At 35.9% G+C, this 20,060-nt stretch overlaps 1 protein-coding gene across 8 annotated transcripts in view; it reads left to right on the forward strand.

Moving 5' to 3' along the window:
• The window catches only part of LOC137241261 (AF4/FMR2 family member lilli), a 79,947-nt gene extending 64,919 nt beyond the window's left edge, over nt 1–15,028 (forward strand). For 7 of the 8 annotated variants that reach the window (XM_067768677.1, XM_067768682.1, XM_067768676.1 and 4 more), the window contains 9 exons: nt 7,636–7,698; nt 7,825–7,963; nt 8,031–8,145; nt 8,210–8,740; nt 10,081–10,803; nt 10,925–11,044; nt 11,120–11,670; nt 11,731–11,830; nt 11,900–15,028. In XM_067768677.1, coding sequence (XP_067624778.1) covers nt 7,636–7,698; nt 7,825–7,963; nt 8,031–8,145; nt 8,210–8,740; nt 10,081–10,803; nt 10,925–11,044; nt 11,120–11,670; nt 11,731–11,830; nt 11,900–12,025 — 2,468 coding nt within the window. In that variant the 3' untranslated portion in view covers nt 12,026–15,028. The remainder of the gene's footprint in view (nt 1–7,635; nt 7,699–7,824; nt 7,964–8,030; nt 8,146–8,209; nt 8,741–10,080; nt 10,804–10,924; nt 11,045–11,119; nt 11,671–11,730; nt 11,831–11,899) is intronic. The other variant, XM_067768678.1, reaches the window with a different exon arrangement.
• Nucleotides 15,029–20,060: the final 5,032 nt, after the last annotated feature.

Genomic DNA, 20,060 nt, shown 5'->3' on the forward strand with positions numbered 1-20,060 from the left:
ATCTTCATTAACACCTTTCATTTGATACCCATATCGTACAAACACATTCTAGAGTCACCCCTGGTCCACCTTTATGGCGATATTTCGAAACGGCATCCACCTATAGAACTAAGGTCCACTCCCTTTTAAGATGCTCATTAACATCTTTCATTTGATTCCCATATCGTACAAACGCATTCTAGAGTCAACCCTGATCCACCTTTATGGCTATATCCCTAAATGGCGTCCACCTATAGACAGGGCATTTTTTAAGTAATACGAACGTGGCCAAATGGCCACGTAGTAGTCCGCCGTGGCCACGTAGTAATCATAATCTGGACACAACTAAATTTCGAAAATGCGTGAACAACACCTAACTGAAATAATGTCAGAAATTTTCTGAACATACATGATTTCCCCAAAATGTCAAAAAATATATAACTTGCTAATTCTAATGAAGTTTTTGGTACTAATCGAAGAAATGTATCAACGAATGAATGATAGTTAGAGATGGGAAAGGGGTAAATACCCAAATGGTAAATACACGGTAAATTGGTTATACATGGTAAAAATGGGTAAGTCCCAAATATTTACCCAAAATAAATACCCACGACGGCCACCGTGGTGTGATGGTAGCGTGCTCCGCCTACCACACCGGATGCCCTGGGTTCAAACCCCGGGCAAAGCAACATCAAACATTTTAGAAATAAGGTTTTTCAATTAGAAGAAAATTTCTCTAAGCGGGGTCGCCCCTCGGCAGTGTTTGGCAAGCGCTCCGGGTGTATTTCTGCCATGAAAAGCTCTCAGTGAAAACTCATCTGCCTTGCAGATGCCGTTCGGAGTCGGCATAAAATCATGTAGGTCCCGTCCGGCCAATTTGTAGGGAAAATCAAGAGGAGCACGACGCAAATTGGAAGAGAAGCTCGGCCTTAGATCTCTTCGGAGGTTATCGCGCCTTACATTTATTTATTTATTTTTAAGGGTAAAAATAATCTTTTGGAAAATATGGCAAACCAACACACAAATTCATTCCAAAATGTATCCAATTTGTCCTATATTGGTGGGTAGTTATCCATTATGCTATCGGTTGAATTAGTTTTAATCTGTAATCCAGCGTTTTTCAAAAATATTTAGCCAATAATGCATGCCGTTGCAAATATTTAAGTTTACCCAGTAAACATTTTGAGTCGAAAAAGAGTCGGAAAAATATCTAAATTGAAGCCTTTACAGCCGGTATGTGCTCATTTGGGAGGCCGAAACCAATGTATTTCCTTCTTGCAATGGTCGTCCTATATGAGCCTATTAACGTAAATCATTTGAGCCTAAAAAAGATGCTTATACAATAGGGCGGGTCGATTTAAAAATCGCTCATTGCTCTGTGAAAATCGTATTCTAGGGAACAAAATAAGGAACTTTGACGAAGGAACCATACCTCTAAAACGAATTCTGATGTCCCCCCCTTTGGGTCGAACTTTTGGGTAGGGGCAATTTTAATTCTACCTGCTGTGTCTTGTGGTGGCTTAAAAACAACAACACAAGTAATTTTACGATCTGCAATTGTATCACAGTGATACCTTCATTTTTTAAAACGGTTGAATAAAAAACCCACACAACTATGTTTACGACATGCAAATGCATCACAGTGATGCCTTGCTTTTAAAAGGGGGTTGTAAAAACGCTAATTTCTAATAATTTTTTAATTTCTTTTCTATTACTAAGTTAAATTCATTTTTTCATTTACATATGTTCTGACTAAATAAATTTCTAAAGAGAAAAATAAACTCCAAAAAGAAAAAAAAACATAGGCATTTCAAAGTGGGATTTTTCAAAATTTGCAAGTTCGACCCAAAGGGGGGGGGGGCATCAGAATTCGTTTTAGAGGTATGGTTCCTTCGGCAAAGTTTCTTATTTTGATCCCTAGAATATGATTTTTACAGATCAATGGGCGATTTTTTTGCCTCCCCATAAATCGACCCGGCCTATTATACAATAAAAGAATAGGAAGGGTAAAAATAATGTACAAATGTAATTCATTTTGTATTAAAATGAACAGTGATCGTAACAAAGTTTCAAAATTTTTTCCAAACTCGCTGTGACGAACATAAATAGTTGATAAATGATAATTTTTGCATGCAAGATTAGGAGCTTTTAGGCCGTTAAATAAAAGGCAAAAATTAAATTTTCTTTTACCCTCCTACGCGTTTCGACGCTTTTCTGATTCCTATATTGCCCACTTATTTTGGATTCGTTTCGGATTCTTAAATTATGAGCGCCGTGAGCCTGTTTGTTTGGGTAAATATGTGTCCCTTATAAATATTCTCTTACAGTTCTGGAGTTTAATATGGTTCAAAAGCTTCAAAAATGCTATCACCTTAGAGTCTTTTATGACTCCGATTTGATGAAATTATAAACAAACGAAAAATATTAGAATTAGTAAACTAGGCAGCTCCGGAAAAAAACTCTGAAATTTTTCTGCGACAATTTATTCTAAATAAATAATTAACTCAACTAATACTTATTTCATTTCTATCTTATCCTCATGTGAGTTTTATCACATTCTCCCCTATGTTTTCCGCTTCGGATATATGTCAAAAATTCTTCCTAAAAGCCCTGAAGTAGTGTCATTAAAAGGCTCAAAATTAGCAGTATATGACGCCAATAAGGCTCATATATGATATCGGAAGAAGGTCTGTATAAGACTTATGTTAGAGGCAAAATATAAGCATATAGCATTCGCTTCAGGTTCCTAAATGAGTTCATAACGAGTGCAAACGATGCAAAGTTTGGACTCCTTTCAGACTAATTGTTGACTCCGAGTGTTTGCTGGGTTGTTTGTTTAAAATAAAAACGAAATTTTTTTAAATTCAAATGGCGTATAAATTTAATTGCTGAATTGTAATTCCAAGCAGCCTCGATTCAAACGATTTTTAAATACGCAAAAAAAGATACAAAAAAGGAATATTCCGGGTATTTTCCCGGTATTTACCCATAAAAATGGTAAACACCCGATAGAATCCCAACTCTAATGATAGTTCATCAAATATACTATCAATGAGGATTTATATGGAAAAGAACATAGGTACTCACGACTTCCGTGACATATATAAATTCTACAAATTCTGCACGTGCTCGAGGGTTTTTTGTCAGCATATAATAAAAAAATTTTGGCCAAGTATGTAATAAGTTGGATATGAAAAATAACTATTCCTGGGATTACTTGTTTTATTGCAAATGTTTTGGTATGAGTGAGTCACAACCACGGTTGCCACAGCATGTTTTTTTTTTTTGACCAAAAATGGCAATATTCAAAAGCTGACCGGTATGGTCAGTCATGTCGAGGAGATATTTTTCTTTTGGCCACCTAGTGAAAAATCCTTAAAAAATGCCCTGCCTATAGAACTATGGCCCACTCCCTCATAAAATACTCTTTAATGCCTTTCATTTGATACACATGTCATACAAACACATTCCAGGGTTTCCCTCGGTTCATTTTCCTACATGGTTATTTTCCCGTATGTTGTCACCATAGCTCTCAACTGAGTATGTAATGTTCGGTTACACCCGAACTTAACCTTCCTTACTTGTTTTTTGCTGATTTTTTGCATAGATAATATTAAAAAGCTAAACTGTTTTTGTCTTATTTCATTAAAATACATTAAAAAGAATTTATTAATACAAATTTAAACATCTTTTTTAAACAGGAGACATCCTTCGTACCCTTTTAAATATTACCGTAGTCGATTCGACGAAGTATGATGTTTACGTATTAAAAATAAGTATGATATTCTAGAGTTAAAAAGACATTATAAGATGTAATCCTTGTAGGGCAAGGCTTTCTCTATATTTATCTTGTTTTATTTCATGTTAGTTCACTTACAACCCCTCCACTCCAGCTCTTATAAACAATATTATTTGTGAAATATATTTGTTTTAGTATTGTTGTGGGAAGGGATTTATAACCGATGAACACAGCAACTATCGATACTTTTCAGGACTAATCAAAATGGAAGATTATAAAGCATTCAAAACATCTCCAATCCCTTGTCCTCCATCACGCGTTAACGGTCTCTTTACTATTAAGTGTCCCTCGACCATTTCGCTCTTACATTGGACTTTTATTAATCTAGCTGTTTTGCTAGAGTATGCGATGTCTTTACAAAAGTATTCCCTCTGTCAATCATGTCAATCGTTCCATGACAGATTCTCAAAAGTTCCTCTAATCCTCTCAGCATTTCTCGCGCGGCACAACAAGAGTGAGCTTAAAAATATTATTCATTTGCTTCCGAAAAATCTCTAGGTCTTTGGTTCACCATGCTTGCTTTGCTTTGCCCTTGGAATTTCTTAGAGGGCTAGTTTTAAAGTATAACTTACTTACTTAATTGGCGCTTAACCGTTTAAACGGTTTTGGCCGTTCAACAAGGCGCGCCAGTCGCTCCTTCTCTCTGCCAACCGGCGCCAATTGGTCACACCAAGGGAGTTTAAATTGTTTTCCACCTGGTCCTTCCAACGGAAAGGGGGCCGCCCTCTACCTCTGCTTTCATAGTTTTAATGTATGTATGTATTTATTATAATATTCACTTAATAGCTCCGACACATAAGCAGTTTTTCATATAGATGAGTTTAACACATGCTTATGCACTATGAGTAGATTGCACGTATTTTTATGAAGAATGGTAGAATGAGCGACACTGGCGCCACATGATATTGCAAAGTAGCCAGCTCCCCAATTTTGTTCCAAGCAAATCATAAGAAGAAGAATTTGACATTTGCTTTGGCTAAGGGTGTTGGCACACTTTGCAAGTGAAATTATTTTTCCCTCTGGTTGGTAAATTTTCTAACATTTTTCACAATTAAAAACTGCAATATAACAATCGAATACGACACAAAATATTTTAGCAAGTATTTTGGTTGTATAGGAAGAATGTTTATAACAGTGCTACGCGAAATTTGGATGTGTGTGGGCAAGGCGTAATAAACTTCAATTGCCAAGTCTGAAGTTCCTTCTTATTTACAAACACAACATCTTGGTTGATTGTGGCGATGTTATTGGAATGCATAAGCTTGTGTTAAACGCATCTATATGAAAAATGTCATTGTGTTACGGTCTTAACTCTTTTAAAGTGGTAATCTCCCTGGGTTGCTCAAGTTTTCTTGATTTGAGCAACATCTTGTCCATTTGTAAATTCGTTTGAATCGAACATGAACTGGACTTTATAATTTGCATAACCTCTTCCCTTCCTGATGTGGAGCACATACGAAACACTTTACGCACTTATTCACCCTGATTTCATATCTTCGGGTCTTAAGCCGTATACGCGCTTGCAATTTTCTTCTCATCAGATAATTTAAGTTTAGGTGGATTTGCCCACATATTCACATACCAATGAATGCATTTTAATGGAGATTATATATCATGGTGCGTCACTTCATGCGATTGGTTTGATAGTTCGATCTCTCTTGTTTTTCTCTTTATGTCAATTCGTATTACCAACATACCGACATACATACGTACGTACTTCTATCCTCTGCTCTATTCATCATTGCTCAAGAATTTCTTTGTCTGATTTACTGTCCTCATTTACGATTCGAAAATGCATGTTTATAGCTTCTTTTGCTACCAACAACCAACTTTTTTAATGTCATTCCTGCATTCGAATGACTCATCTAGCTTACAGCGCTCATCTTACCACAATCATTTGGTAATCATCTACAACTACTTAACGCTTTCTTCTCCTACTCCACTTACAATTTAAAGAATGTAACAAACATGTATAAATTCCTTACATTCAACCGCCTCGCACTTTTTTGACGGAAATTCATTGTAATTGTCCAATGACGAATAGTAAGTGTTTCATTGTTTTTTAATCATCCTTCGAGTGAACTCACTGACGCAAAGCTGCTAGACCGCTTATTATTTGGCTTTGAGGTGCCCTTAAAATTTTCATATTTATGTTTTTCTTTACATTGCTTTCATTTTCTCTTGTTTTTCTGCTACTTTTTCTGGGAAACGTAAGTATGTAAATTACCTTAACTATTTCTTGGGTTTTTAATTACGTATGTTAATGATCATTATAATCATATTCGTTGAATTCGAGCTAATAATATGCTCTTAATGTTATGTATATAGTTTTTTTGTCTGTTGGGGGATAACGTCTGATAAATCTTAAGTAGATTAGGTTAGGTTGATCTGCCCCGTCTATGAGGACCTCACATAGACTGAATGAGGCCGAGGTGCTACCAGAAGTTTTTTTAACGACCAAAATAAAATTATCAAAACCCAGTGCCTGTGTTAACTGTATGACCTATGCTACTTGCTGCTTCTAGATCTGACAGCTGCATTACTCCTAATAGCTGGAGTTTTAGTCTGGCAAGCGCAGGGCACGAGCACAAAACGTGCTCGATCATTTCCTCCTCTAACCCGCACTTCCTACATCTGCCGGTGTAGGAGGTAATAAAAGAGTAGGAAGAAAGAGTGGGGGATGATCGAGGAGAAGGACAAATTTAAAATTTATACAAATTTAAAATACGTGAAAGGTGAATAAAAGTCTGCCGGGACCGCTCGTTAATATTACACATAAATATGAAAGTTTTGGATGTGGGGAAGTGTGGATGTAAGGATGTTTGTCTATGTGACTCAATTACGCCACGAAACAGTTTTCGATGAAATTTGACTGGCAGAAGAATCTATGGGCTATATTGTTTTGAAAAAAGGGGTTTCACGGAATTGAAGACACTAATGGCTATATTTTTTTCGAAAATGGGTGCATAAGGCCTATGACCTCCTGGACGTTATAATTATTTTGAATCGTTAAAATTTTAAGTATATTTTGCTTGATCAATGAAAGTGGGCAGTGAGTCAATGTGACTTACGCCAAGTATATGTGATATACATATGTACCATATCGATCCAGACATTTTGGGAAAGTGTACAGTTCCACTAGCCTGCCAGTGGAAAGGAGCATTTGGTACACTTCGGGACTATTTCAGGATAATTTAGAATTCGTTTTCGGTTTCATATCGGAAACATTTCCAAAACTTTTCGGGATTATCTCTGGATTAGAACAGGAATTAGCTTGGGGACTATTTTCCTATCGATTATTAGGCCTTGTCGGGATTTTTTACAGGTTATTGGATTGTCTTCAAGATAGGTTTGAAGATAATTTCGCGCCCATTTCAGGACAATTTTGGGATTGCTTACGGGATATTTCAGGACCAATCTTGAACTTTCTGCGAACTATTTCGGGCCAATATCTAAATCATTTAAATATTAGTTTTGGGATAGTCTTTGCCTCTTTCGAGTTCATTTCAGGACCATCTATGAATCATTTTGAGGCTATCTACGGATTTTTTGGCGATTGTTTGCGTTATCATTTGCGAATATTTATAGATCATTTCGAGACTGTTTTGTAATTTTTAATTGGTCTATTTTGGGATTCGGAACTTTATAGGGATCATTTTATATATTGCTTACAATCTCAGATTCAAAGGACTGGATGACATTTTGAATCACAAACTACGTTGAAATATATTTAAAAACCTATAACAAGAGTTTCCAAACCATGAGTTCTGTGGTCTTATTTCACATTTCACTATATCTTAAGTTCTTAAAAATGTATTAAATTTTTTATAAGCATCAATTTCTTCATTTCACTGCAGTGTGCAAAGAATGGCTGGTACGTGAAGATGGCGCGCTCGCCTATAAATTGCAGTCTCAAGAAAGTAAGTTGCAAAAGTACATAAAAACTAACACATGTATGTATGCACAACCGTACAAAAATTAAAAACAATCCTTTATAGTTCAAATGCATGTCCATCTTATCCTTTAACATTAATTTTCCTCCTTAGTAAATGACTTTTACAAAGGCAATCGGCAGCGCAATGCTGTGGTACGTGAGGATTTTCCCACCGCATTGAATGAACAAATCAAAGAGAAAGAAGAGGCGGAGAAGCAAGTGGAGATATATCGGCGTCGAATGTTGGAACAGTAAGCGCAATATGGATTAATAGTTTTGTGTGTAGGGAGCTCATATTAAATTTTGATATGGTTATAGGGAAGCGTATGATAAACGTGTAGCAAAAGAGATTGCGGATAAATTGGAACGTGACCTGCAGGAACAAAGAGAAAGGGAACTGCTAGAAAGTGAAGAAGTAGCACAACAAATGCAGGTGAGCTGTGATGCATGTATATACCAACAATATTCCTTTAATTTTTTTTTCTTACTTCTTTCAGGAGCTCTATGTGAATTTGCCACCACCATCACGCGCAAGGGGTGCACATCAGCCACCTCCACGTCCAGCTAAAGCAAGTATCTTGCAACAGAATACAAATGAACCCTCAAAATCGAACGGTAGATATTTTGGTAGTAGTAGTAGTGGTAGCAACATCAATAGTCAACACCCAAATCATCATCATCATCATCATCATCACCATCATCATCATCAAAACCAACAACAGCAACTGTCACAATCGCCACCCACACCAGTACAGCAATTGCCATCCAATATGCATCAATACGAGTTTCAGCAACAACAACAACTATCGCCTACACCATTTCTGTTACAACAAAAACATTTTTCACAAACTGATTTTTATGTTGGCCTAACTGTACAAAAGACACCTTCACCTACAACTGCATCTACTTCAACAATTTCTGCAAACACTTCATCAACTCCTCCAACATCGTCCTCACGTCAACAATCGAGATCACACTCAAATACATTAGGTAATAGTGGCAACTCTGCTCATGGTGGGCACTTGATGGTGAGTTTAAATCAATCGATCACTAACCAATTTTTTTTTACTTTTAAAACACATTTTGAAATTTCTTTAGCATCCGAGAACCATCCCTTAGCTTCATCGTTAAAAACTTGTTTTGAATGCCTGCCTATCTTTCAAATGTTGCGTGTCTCAAATAACGGTAGAGCTCCAGCTGTAGCGTCTGCGAATATAATATAATTCAATTAAAAATGTAAACCATTGTCAAAGATAGATCCCGCGGACAGATCTAGTCATTTTCGATGGCAGGCCAAGTCCAATATTTGATGCCTGAGGAGAGTCAATACCAATGGAGTTCAAAAAACTAAATAGCAGGGACTGTTATTGGTGCGTCTGGATGAAAAATATCTATATAAGACGTCCACTCTCTCGCGTGTGTCTCGTCGTTTCCGCGATTTTTCGAAACATTTGTGGTTCCTTGCCGTTGGCGACCTGAGGCGGCCTGTGATACGTGCCGCACCGAAATAATATTACATACTTTTAGGCCCGAGTATCCGTGTTTCGCAGGTATCAGGATGACGACAGTACAGGCGGTCAAGCCTTTCACCACCTACCGTTCCTGACCAGCTGAGTCGCGCACTCCTTCCAAACATATACGAAACGCTCATATTCCTACTAATTCCCGATCATCGGTTCGAACTGGGTTGGCTTCATACCCGCTGGTAGAATACCAGAAAATTCCCTTAGTTTCCCATCTTGCAGCGCAAAATGTGATGAATACCGACATAAACGGCGGACTCAATGACAAAAGCACGCGAAACGTCCTCTTTCGGCACGATAAGCCTGTCAAAAGCCTTTGATACGGTACTCGAACTCTTGTCCACACCACCGATTCTAACGTTTGACAGCAGGATCTCCATTACGATCCACACGACTAGAGTAAAAGGCTGTAATACGATCCTCAAACTACTTTAAGTAGCACTTCGGATTGTAGGTCTGCCATTCGTAAATTATGCTCATTACATTTGAAAATGACACCGTCGTACAAATACTAATATAGACTTAATACCTAAAATAGTTGTAAAAGCACCAATAACAATATCAAACATATACCTAAAAGTATGCAACATTTAACTACTTCTGCATATCTACAAATACCATATCTTAACACACTCCCAGAAACAAAGCTTACTGAGTTTTCTACAGAGAAGGTCTTCCGCTGATGAGAACATTATCAGGTGTTAATATGTTTTCCATTTTTTAAGAGTGCTCTAGCGGAGTTTTTTCTTATATCCTGAGCTGAATTTAAATCGCTCCCATAAAAATATACCAAAAATTTTGCAGTTATTAAACAAACTAATACATTTATATAATTTTTACATCAGCATCAACATTCACTATCATCCGTTTCATCTGGGTCGTCAGCATCGACGTCTTCAGCAGCAGCAGCAGCAACTTTAGCAACGGCATCACCATCAGCATCATCGGTACTGCCAAACCCATACTCACACCAACACATGCACCAGCACAATCACATTCAAAATCCAATAGCACTGCAACCAAATAATATTGCACATGCATCTAACACTAATCAAGAACAATCACCAACACAAACACCAAATGAACTTGGTGGTGGTGTAAACCATCATTCACTACACCAACGTCAGCACTCAATTGAGGAACTGATTGAGTACTCAGATGTGGTTGATAGCATACGCCAACTAAATAAGAGTGCTGGTGGTGGAGGTGGTGGTAGTGGTGGCAGCCTTACACCTGAATCACCATCACAACACAGCTCCTTCGTCAGTAATAATCAATCCAAACTACCAAATGTTGCCTTAAGCAATCGTCTACATTCGGTGTCAAATGAAAATTTGCTTAGAAATGACCTAAAATTTCAGAAACTTTCACCGGATAAATATGACGAGCTGGTGGGTAATGATGGCAGTGGACGTGGCCACACCACTGAGCAGCATATGCAAGAACATGCTGATGATATTGAGCTCTATGTGGACCCATGTGATTATGCGAGTTTGAAAGAGATTGGACTGCCAATGGAGGAGATTAAAGAGATGAGCAAAAAAATTAAGCAGGAGCAGAAAGATGAGGTGAGTTTTGAAAATTCTCTTCTAAGTCAAGTTTTTCAACAATTTTTTAGGTGAAAAAAAAACTCGAAAAGTATTTTGAGATTTTTCACAATTCATAGGTATTCATAAAAATTATTTTCAGTTGTTGGCGCGTCGATTGCAACAAATGGAGGCGCATGATGGGCTGACACAGGAAGAACGAGATCGACTATTAGCGATTGAAGCGCAAGACAAAGAATTAGCAAAAATGTTGCAAGAGCGGGTAAGAGTGTATAATTTTTATTTTTTTTTTTCAAACTAAATACTAATTTTATCTTTGGCAAACAAATTTCCGCAGGAGCGCGCCAAAGTAAAACGTGCTAAAGAAAAAGCTCGTCTACGCAAGCACCAACAAAAGGATGTTGGTAACACCACACTTTGCTCTTCCAATGGCAGCTCATCAAATGGGCTGTATTGCGGTCCGCTTCTACCGCTACCACAAGATTGCCTTTCCTTTGGCAAGCATTCTTCATCAACGCATACAACACCCTCTCCAACAACCGTTACCAACTCCAACATACAAGCCAACTTGCAGGAGGAAGTGGACATCATCGATGTAGAAGCGTATTCGAATCCAATTGATGTGCTACATAATCATCAGCATCGACAGCAACAAAATGGAACACTAACCAATGGCAGTTTGACACGTGAAGGTGGACGACGCATACATCATAATCAACAACAACAAAATGGCAGCAACCATAGCAGCAATAATGGCATTCTAAATCGTGGTGATGATGATATTTATACATTGCCAGTGGATAGTTGTCGTCCAGGTCAGCGCCCGGCGTCATTAAATATAAGTCCAACAGCAGAAACGCATTTGTTACAACATAATTCAATGACCAGGTGAGTGTGCGCAACACTTTTGATTTTGATCCTTGCCAATTTCCATTTTTTTATTTACAGATCTGAAAACTATTCAATTGATTCGCATGATTCATTAAGTCGTCAACAGGATTTGGCTACACGCATGAACTACTCTCAATCGAGTACCTTTGGTATATATGTATAAAAAATCGAAGAACTAATAACGCGTTCAATTTGTTTTGCTAATTTTTGTATTTTTTTCTTTTAGATAAAAGCTCCAGCCCCACTCCGCCTTATATGCCGATTCAAGGTACGCGCCGATCAAATTCGAGCGACGATCGTAAAAAGAAATCCAAGGACAAATGCACGCATCAGTGAAACGTCCAACAATTAGCCAAATTGCTCATTAGAACATACAAAAAAAAAAAAAAAGGAAAAAAAAAAAAAAAAATACATACATATGTACATGAGACAAGGTCGGAAAACTGTAAATTACATCCCCCAAATTATAGGCTTAACATAAGGGGGTCTTTTTTGTAACTTGCATTGTAGTACAAATTTTTCAATTGTGTTCACACAACTTTGTTGTCGCCTACATTACAAGTAATATTGTGCTCCATGTATTTAGCTTTTTTTTACTTACACTTGGCAGTTTTATATTTTTCTTAGGTGCCTATTTCCAGTTCATTTTTGAAAGGATGCAGATATCGTAACAGTGGTTAATGAGTTTAACACTGACTTCTTTCGAGTGTGTAAAGATTACTCATAACAGTGGATAGATTATTATGCAAAAATGAAACTTTATTATTGCGGCTTAGGTTTTTTTGTATTAAACTGTTGCAAATGGGCTTACTAAGTTACCGCCTGCATCATATTCCCAATAAGTTATTATTTTCCTACCTCTCGTTTGTGTTTTTTTTACCTAATTTAGCTGAAAAGTAAATTGTTTCGTAATCCGTAATACGATTATGTTGTTGTTGTTGTTGCTATTGTTGTATTAACGATAAAGACACACCTGAGAACTCAGCCGTATGAAGCCAAAAAACTCACGCAGTGTCAGACCTTTATGCCAGGAATTGCCCGGTGAATCCAGTACTCAAAAAACACTACCCAAAACTTGCAGAAGAGGAAGCACACTCCCCAGGGAAACACTAATCACTCTAGGTCAACTTCGATCTGGATACTGTAACAGGTTAAACTCTTACCTATCCAGAATCAAACCCGACATACAAAATGTATGCCCTGCTTGCAATGTGTCTCCATATGACACGAACCATCTCTTCAATTGTAATGTGGAACCAACGCCTCTAACACCCCTCTCATTATGGTCCACCCCTGTTGAAACAGCAAGTTTCCTTGGACTGCCGTTAGAGGATATTGATGACTATTTGTAATCGGTCGCATCTATTGGATGGGGCGACGCACTGCTACAACAACAACAAAAACACTCCCCGAATATTTTGGGTAGTGTTATTGGCCTTTGCCGGATATAGATCCGGTACGTTCCGGTAACAAAGCACCATTAAGGTACTAGCCCAATCATCTCTGGAACGAGCAATACGATTATCTTCCAGTCTTTTGCAAGAGTGATTCCTTAATCACTGTCCGTAAATAACAAATAAATCAATGTTTCACTGTTTTTCCCTCTTTTTGTGTACAAGTCAACCTTTTGATCCATAGCAAAGAATCAATAAAATTTAATTAATCGATTACCATATGTGACCTGGAATCATGAAACGACCCTACTGTGCGAAAACAAGTTTTCGAGAAAAACGCGTGTAAAATTTTTGTTTAGCTTGACTCTGTGTAGAGGCTGGCCGTTATGAACGAATTTCGAAAATTAAAATTTAATTATTTAACTTCCCATTAAACTACAACCTTGAAACTTGAACCAATGCAATAATAAGAAAAAAAAGCTCAGATAGGTGGCGCATGGATCGAAAAATTAAAAAAAATCGAATTTGAGGTCCGATTTGGCTTTAAAAGCAATTTGTGAAAAAACAAAGAAAGATAGAAGACTGCATGTTGTGGAAAGAGCGTTAAATTTCGTATAAGAATCACTCAAAAAGTGAAGACCGGTATTTTCGCACAATATGTAGTTTGAAATTCGTCTTTCAAAATTGATATAGCGTAATTTTGGTCTTGAGAGTATCTATATTTCCACTTAATGCTCTTTCGAGTGCTTAAATAGTTTTTACGTCATTTTGTCTGTTAACGCGTTGTAACCCCTTAACGTATGCTTCCCATTTTACCAAATATTGGCACAAAACAACAACAGATTAAAAAAATATATTTTTTGATAAGTAATTTTTTAATGGTTCTAGTGGTAAAATTTTATGACGAATGATTTTGTAGAATATTTTGGCTCGTTAACCCCTTCAGGATAGGCTTTTTAGCCTCCTTTTTTAGGAAGATCGCATAAAACGTATTTGAGAGATAGCTCATATCGGTAAACATTTTTGTACAAAGAATATGGAAGACCACTAAGAAGAAAAAGGGTATTTCACCCTCTTGAAGTATGCTACAGCTTTGTATGCTTTATTTAATTTGCATTTTCCTTACAACAAACATTGCGGGTATGTATGTTTGGGACATGTCTAATCACTGCTACACCTTAATAGAAAAGAGAGTGAACGCAAGTATAATCAGAGAATACGTTGCATATTCCAAGGCGCAAATGCCCTTTTTTGTCTCAGCGTTTTCATGCTCTTTGTTTAAAGATTTTATCAGACAGTACCCTTAGTAAAACATTTTAAGGATTAAAATGTTGCACAAATATTGAAATTCAAATCTATGAATCTTTACTATGTATTTCACTACAAAATTATTTCATTATTATTTTCACTTATAGTAAAATTATCTTAAGCAAAATATTGCAAATTTAAAATAACAACTGAAAAGAATTTCGGCCAAACAATGCAAAACTATTTTGAGGCCTAATCTAATGTACTTCGGTCCCTCATCAGGAATTAATACGCACGCCAACATTTACCCTCAAATTCTTGTACAGTTTAACCAAGTTAAAATAAAATGAAAATACATGCAAATCTCAAATTTAAGGGCTGTCTTTCGCAAGTTTTTTATTTCGTATTGAAATCGACCTTGTCTAACACACATACATATGGTTCAAAGTTAAATACATCTCCCATGTTTCTAAGAAAATTAAACTACATATCGACTGCTGCGTGGAATATCACACTATCTCAGCTGCTCTTTCAAAAATTCGTTATTTAAGGAAACTTTTGAATAACGCCTTATTTCATAATTTGATTCCAAAACGGCCCATCTCAGAACTCGGTTGAAGAATGCCGTATTTCAGCTGTTCTTCATAAACGCAGCAGTAAAAATGTATTAGACTTGCGCTCATACTGGGAATTTAAAAAAAAAAAAAATAAAATTCTGAAATAGGCCGTTATTCAAAAGTTTCTGCGATAGGGCGTTTTCGAAACGGCAGCCGATTGTGATATTTCACTAAGCAGTTTATATACTTACTTATAAATTAGTTTTTAGATATTTATTAATAAAAAGCTGCATCTATTCTTCTTTCGTAAACTTCAAATAAATGTCTATAAATGTAAATTTTACATTCATATATATTTACGTAAACGTGTAAATAATATACATATACATACAAGATGAATGCTTTTATATCAATAATATTAAGTGCATATCGACCTAAACTAATGGAAGGTCGCAACTGAAGAGTTTTGTTGGAAATGGCTTTCTTTAGGCATATCGTTAAAAAGGTATCTCCCTAAAAAAATCGTATCTCTCGAAATCGAATAAAAAGTTTAAAGCTGAAAAAATATACATATATTTTTGTGTATACAGATTTGAGACTTCTTGAGACGCGACATTATAAATAATTTCGCTGATATTGAATATTTTTAAGACATTACTCATATCAAACTGGTTTTCAAATACTTTACTTTAAAACTTTGTACTTATTTATTTATTAAGTAAGTATTATATACATATTGCCGATATATATATACAATAAAATTGAATCAAGGTAATAAAAGCGCTGTTAAATAACTCGAATAGGTAAGCATTGAGATTGAAGTAAATAAATCAAAAGCAAATATGATGGTTTGTAATGGAAAAGAATAACTTTTTTGCGAAAAGCATTTATTATAGTCTTCTACAAGTTATAAATAAATTTTTGTAGTAAGCATTTATAATAATCATATTATTAAAGTAATTTAAATTATTTGCTGACTGCTTTATGGATTTTTTATGTTAGTTTTTTAATAAGCTGATGCGGTCTGATGTGCGCTAGTGCAAGAAAACAAAAAAGAAAACTTTTTCTCCACTTGGCTCCCTACGTTTCGCCAATCTCCTTGGCATCCTCAGGGGCAGGATCTGTATTTTATAAGACACAAACAAAGATAATACATAAGCGACAATTTTATATATATTCCGATTGGTTCTTCTTTGATATTAAATATATATGTAAGTAGGCTTTCCAATCTATATTTTTTGTGTGCGAATAAAACTAAATTATTCCACTGTTTTCCCAACGTTTCGCTAATATTTTTATTTTTAGCATCATCAGAGGAATATTTATTAATTTATCTGTTACAAGCAATATATAAAAATTATCAATTAGTTTCACAAAACAGACATGAAAACAACAAAGGAAACAATTTGATAAATAGTTCAACATTTAACAAGATAAACTTACGTTATTTTGCCATTAAAGCAATACAATCATAAAAGACGATAAAAGACGATCAATAAACGCGAAGATAAGGAAAACATAGCGGCCGCTTACATTGTTATGTTTACAAAATCAAGATTTTTAGTATTGACAAAGCTACCATGATAGTCAGATGTTACTGAGTATATTGGTATGATTTATGTTTTTAATCTTTTTTACAACAGTGTTTATTGCTTTAATGACAAAATAACGTAAGTTTATCTTGTTAAATGTTGAACTATTTACCAAATTGTTTCCTTTGTTGTTTTCATGTCTGTTTTGTGAAACTAATTGATAATTTTTATATATTGTTTGTAACAGATAAATTAATAAATATTCCCCTGATGATGGTAAAAATAAAAATATAAGCGACAATATTGTTACGAATATTAGCAACACTAAGGGGTACTGCCATCTCTAACCCGATGCTAAACAGTGACGTGAATGCACATCAATAATTCAATCATTATGCCTACACATATGTATGTACGTACTCACAGCAACGCACAAACACATGCAGATATCTTATCTGAGATATGCAATTATAATTGTGGAAGTGTCGCTCACAAACACACACGCATATGAGAGCTATACACGTACATCTGTAGTTATAATTATAACAGATAACCAACTAGTAGATTCTAGAACAGAAGCGCCTAGAAGATGCAACGAGGAAATCAAAGAGTATAAAAGGCCTCAACAATAGAGGCGCTACAAGCAGTTTTGATTAAGACGCTATCTGGCGAGCAAAAGAAGTATTATTTATTGTGAAGTACTTTAATAAAGGCCATTTTTCCATTATTCAATATTGGAGTTATTTATTCAACAGTTTAGTGATTCGAATGTTAGCAGAAGATTGCAAATAAGGGGAATTGCAGTAAATTCGTTACAATATCATAAAAAACATGTATAAGTGTCACGTACATTGAAAAAGTTGGAAAAAATATAATATAAAAACATTAAACAATACCAAAAAATTGTTTTTTTATAAATTTGAGTCACTTATAACATAATTTATCTGTACCATCAATGTCAGGTACATTTGTCAGACTGATTTGTTATCATAAACATCACAAATATGCTGCCGCGATTTCGTCGCTATTTTCCTTTTTGTTCATTGCTTTTTCTCTGTTTTTCAATATATGTAGGCTCTCCAGTGTGTATCTTGTTCTATCTCTTTTCTCTGTGTCTAAAATTCTAGCGTTTTGTATATCAGCTGTATGCGCATGTGTTAGTATGCGCAAGAGCTGTACCACTTTTGTTTCTTCTTATGTATTCGTGTTCTTGTAATAGCACTCCCAGTGGTCTTTTTGTCATTCCAATGTATATTTTATTGCAGTCGTTGTTCTCTCCTCCGTTGCATTTAATTTCATATATGACATTGTTTCTATTTTGGTTTTGGTTTTGGTGTATACAGTTGAGAGTGTGCAATCTGATTTATACGCCAGAGATATCCCAGCGGCGAAAGTCTGCATTACGAAATCCAATACTTCTCAAACACTTCGAATGCAGCTGACCTTCCAGAATCAATTACAATCAATGTTACTTTTCCATAAGCATGACCGCTTTGTGGACAGAACTGATTACTTACATAATTACTGGTAATGGAGTAAGCAAAGGATCTCCGAACAATGTTCGGATGTTTATTACTCCACATAACGATACACGGTTTCTAAAGGGTAAGGAACCTTATAATACAGCCACTACACCAATTCGTGTACTTGTGATCGAAGTGGTAAAGTATAGTCAACACACTGCAGTGTACATTTATGCAATTGTAATCGGCAGTGTAGGTGGAGCACCCACAGAATGGTGCTCAATTCTGAATACAGAATCACTGTACAACTTAGTGTACAATTCAAAGGTAGGGTAACAGCAAAGTAAATTATGTATTTTCATTTATACCATTTTAAAAAGTTTATTTTTATTTAGTTATTTTAGAAATAGACAAATTCATGTGAAATATTTCATCAAAAAAGCTTTAAAAAACTAAATTAGCCACTACAGATATTATGCATACACACACACATGGGGGGCATCCACAAACCTAACCTACATATATACATACTCTTTCTTATAATTAATAAAAAAACTGAAATATTCACACTTATCGCGAAGTTCACGCGGAAAAGTGTTCGCCTTCACTTCTTTTGTTCGGGTGAACTTTTTCCGCCTAACGACAATTTCGGGTGAACAAAAGTTCACTTCGAAACAGCTGATGCTCTATTGCGAATTGGCAGTGAACAAATAATTTACTTACAATTGTTTAAATTTTGTAACCAAGCATATGTATATTTCCTTAAAATACAACAAAAATAGAAACAAAAAATTTATAAAATAACGTTTAGTATTGCACTTAGGTTGGTATTGATTGAGCGTGAGGAGAATATACATAAATGTGAAAGCGGTTCGGAGGCAATTAAGGGACAGTTCTAAATCTTTGGAGCTAAATGATTCACTGTAAGCTAAAATTTACTATTTTCACCACTTTTGAATAACAAGTTAATTTTTTTCAATTAGTTTTCGCCAATATTACAGGCTAAACAAGTCGGCATTCTAATATTTGCTAGTTATTCTTACCACTCCTCGCCACCAACCATTGAATCAAAAATTTGGAGTTCCACTAATTGTAAAATTGTGTACATATCTTCGTTTTTTCGCATAGGGAAAAGGCGTCGGAAAGGACCATGAAGTGGGTCTTAGCCAATCGTGTTTCAGTGAGGTGCTCAACATTTTGAAACCGTTGCTTTGTCCACAATGGATAACTTGGCCAACTGATACGTTGTCTTAAAAAATAAAATTTACTGCAATACAGGAATTTCACTTCTTCCACTCAGCTTCCGATTGTGCATTATTTATTGATTTATTTCTAATAATAAAAGAACATATAATTATAAGAGTATCAAATTTCAAAACAAACAGGTAAGGAAGGTTAAGTTCGGGTGTAGCCGAACATTACATACTCAGTTGAGAGCTATGGTGACAACATAAGGGAAAATAACCATGTAGGAAAATGAACCGAGGGAAACCCTGGAATGTGTATCAAATGAAAGGCATTAAAGAGTATTTTATGAGGGAGTGGGCCATAGTTCTATAGGTGGACGCCATTTAGGGATATAGCCATAAAGGTGGATCAGGGTTGACTCTAGAATGCGTTTGTACGATATGGGTATCAAATGAAAGGTGTTAATGAGTATTTTAAACGGGAGTAATCCTTAGTTCCATAGGTGGACGCCGTTACGAGATATCGCCATAAAGGTGGACCAGGGGTGACCCTAGAATTTGTTTGTACAATATGGGCATCAAACGAAAGGTGTTAACGTGTTAATGAGTATTTTAAAAGGGAGTAATCCTTAGTTCCATAGGTGGACGCCGTTTCGAGATATCGCCATAAAGGTGGACCAGGGGTGACCCTAGAATTTGTTTGTACAATATGGGTATCAAAAGATAGGTGTTAATGAGTATTTTAAAAGGGAGTAATCCTTAGTTCCATAGGTGGACGCCGTTTCGAGATATCGCAATAAAGGTGGGTCAGGGGTGACTCTAGAATTCGTTTGTGCAATATGGGTATCAAACGAAAGGAGTTAATGAGTATTTTAAAAGGGAGTGGGCCTTAGTTATATAGGTGGACGCCTTTTCGAGGTATCGCAATAAAGGTGGACCAGGGGTGACTCTAGACTTTGTTTGTACGATTGGGTGTCAAATGAAAGGTGTTAATGAGTCATTTTAA

This window comes from Eurosta solidaginis, chromosome 2 (assembly GCF_040869045.1).
Source record: "Eurosta solidaginis isolate ZX-2024a chromosome 2, ASM4086904v1, whole genome shotgun sequence".
NCBI classification, from domain to species: domain Eukaryota; kingdom Metazoa; phylum Arthropoda; class Insecta; order Diptera; family Tephritidae; genus Eurosta; species Eurosta solidaginis.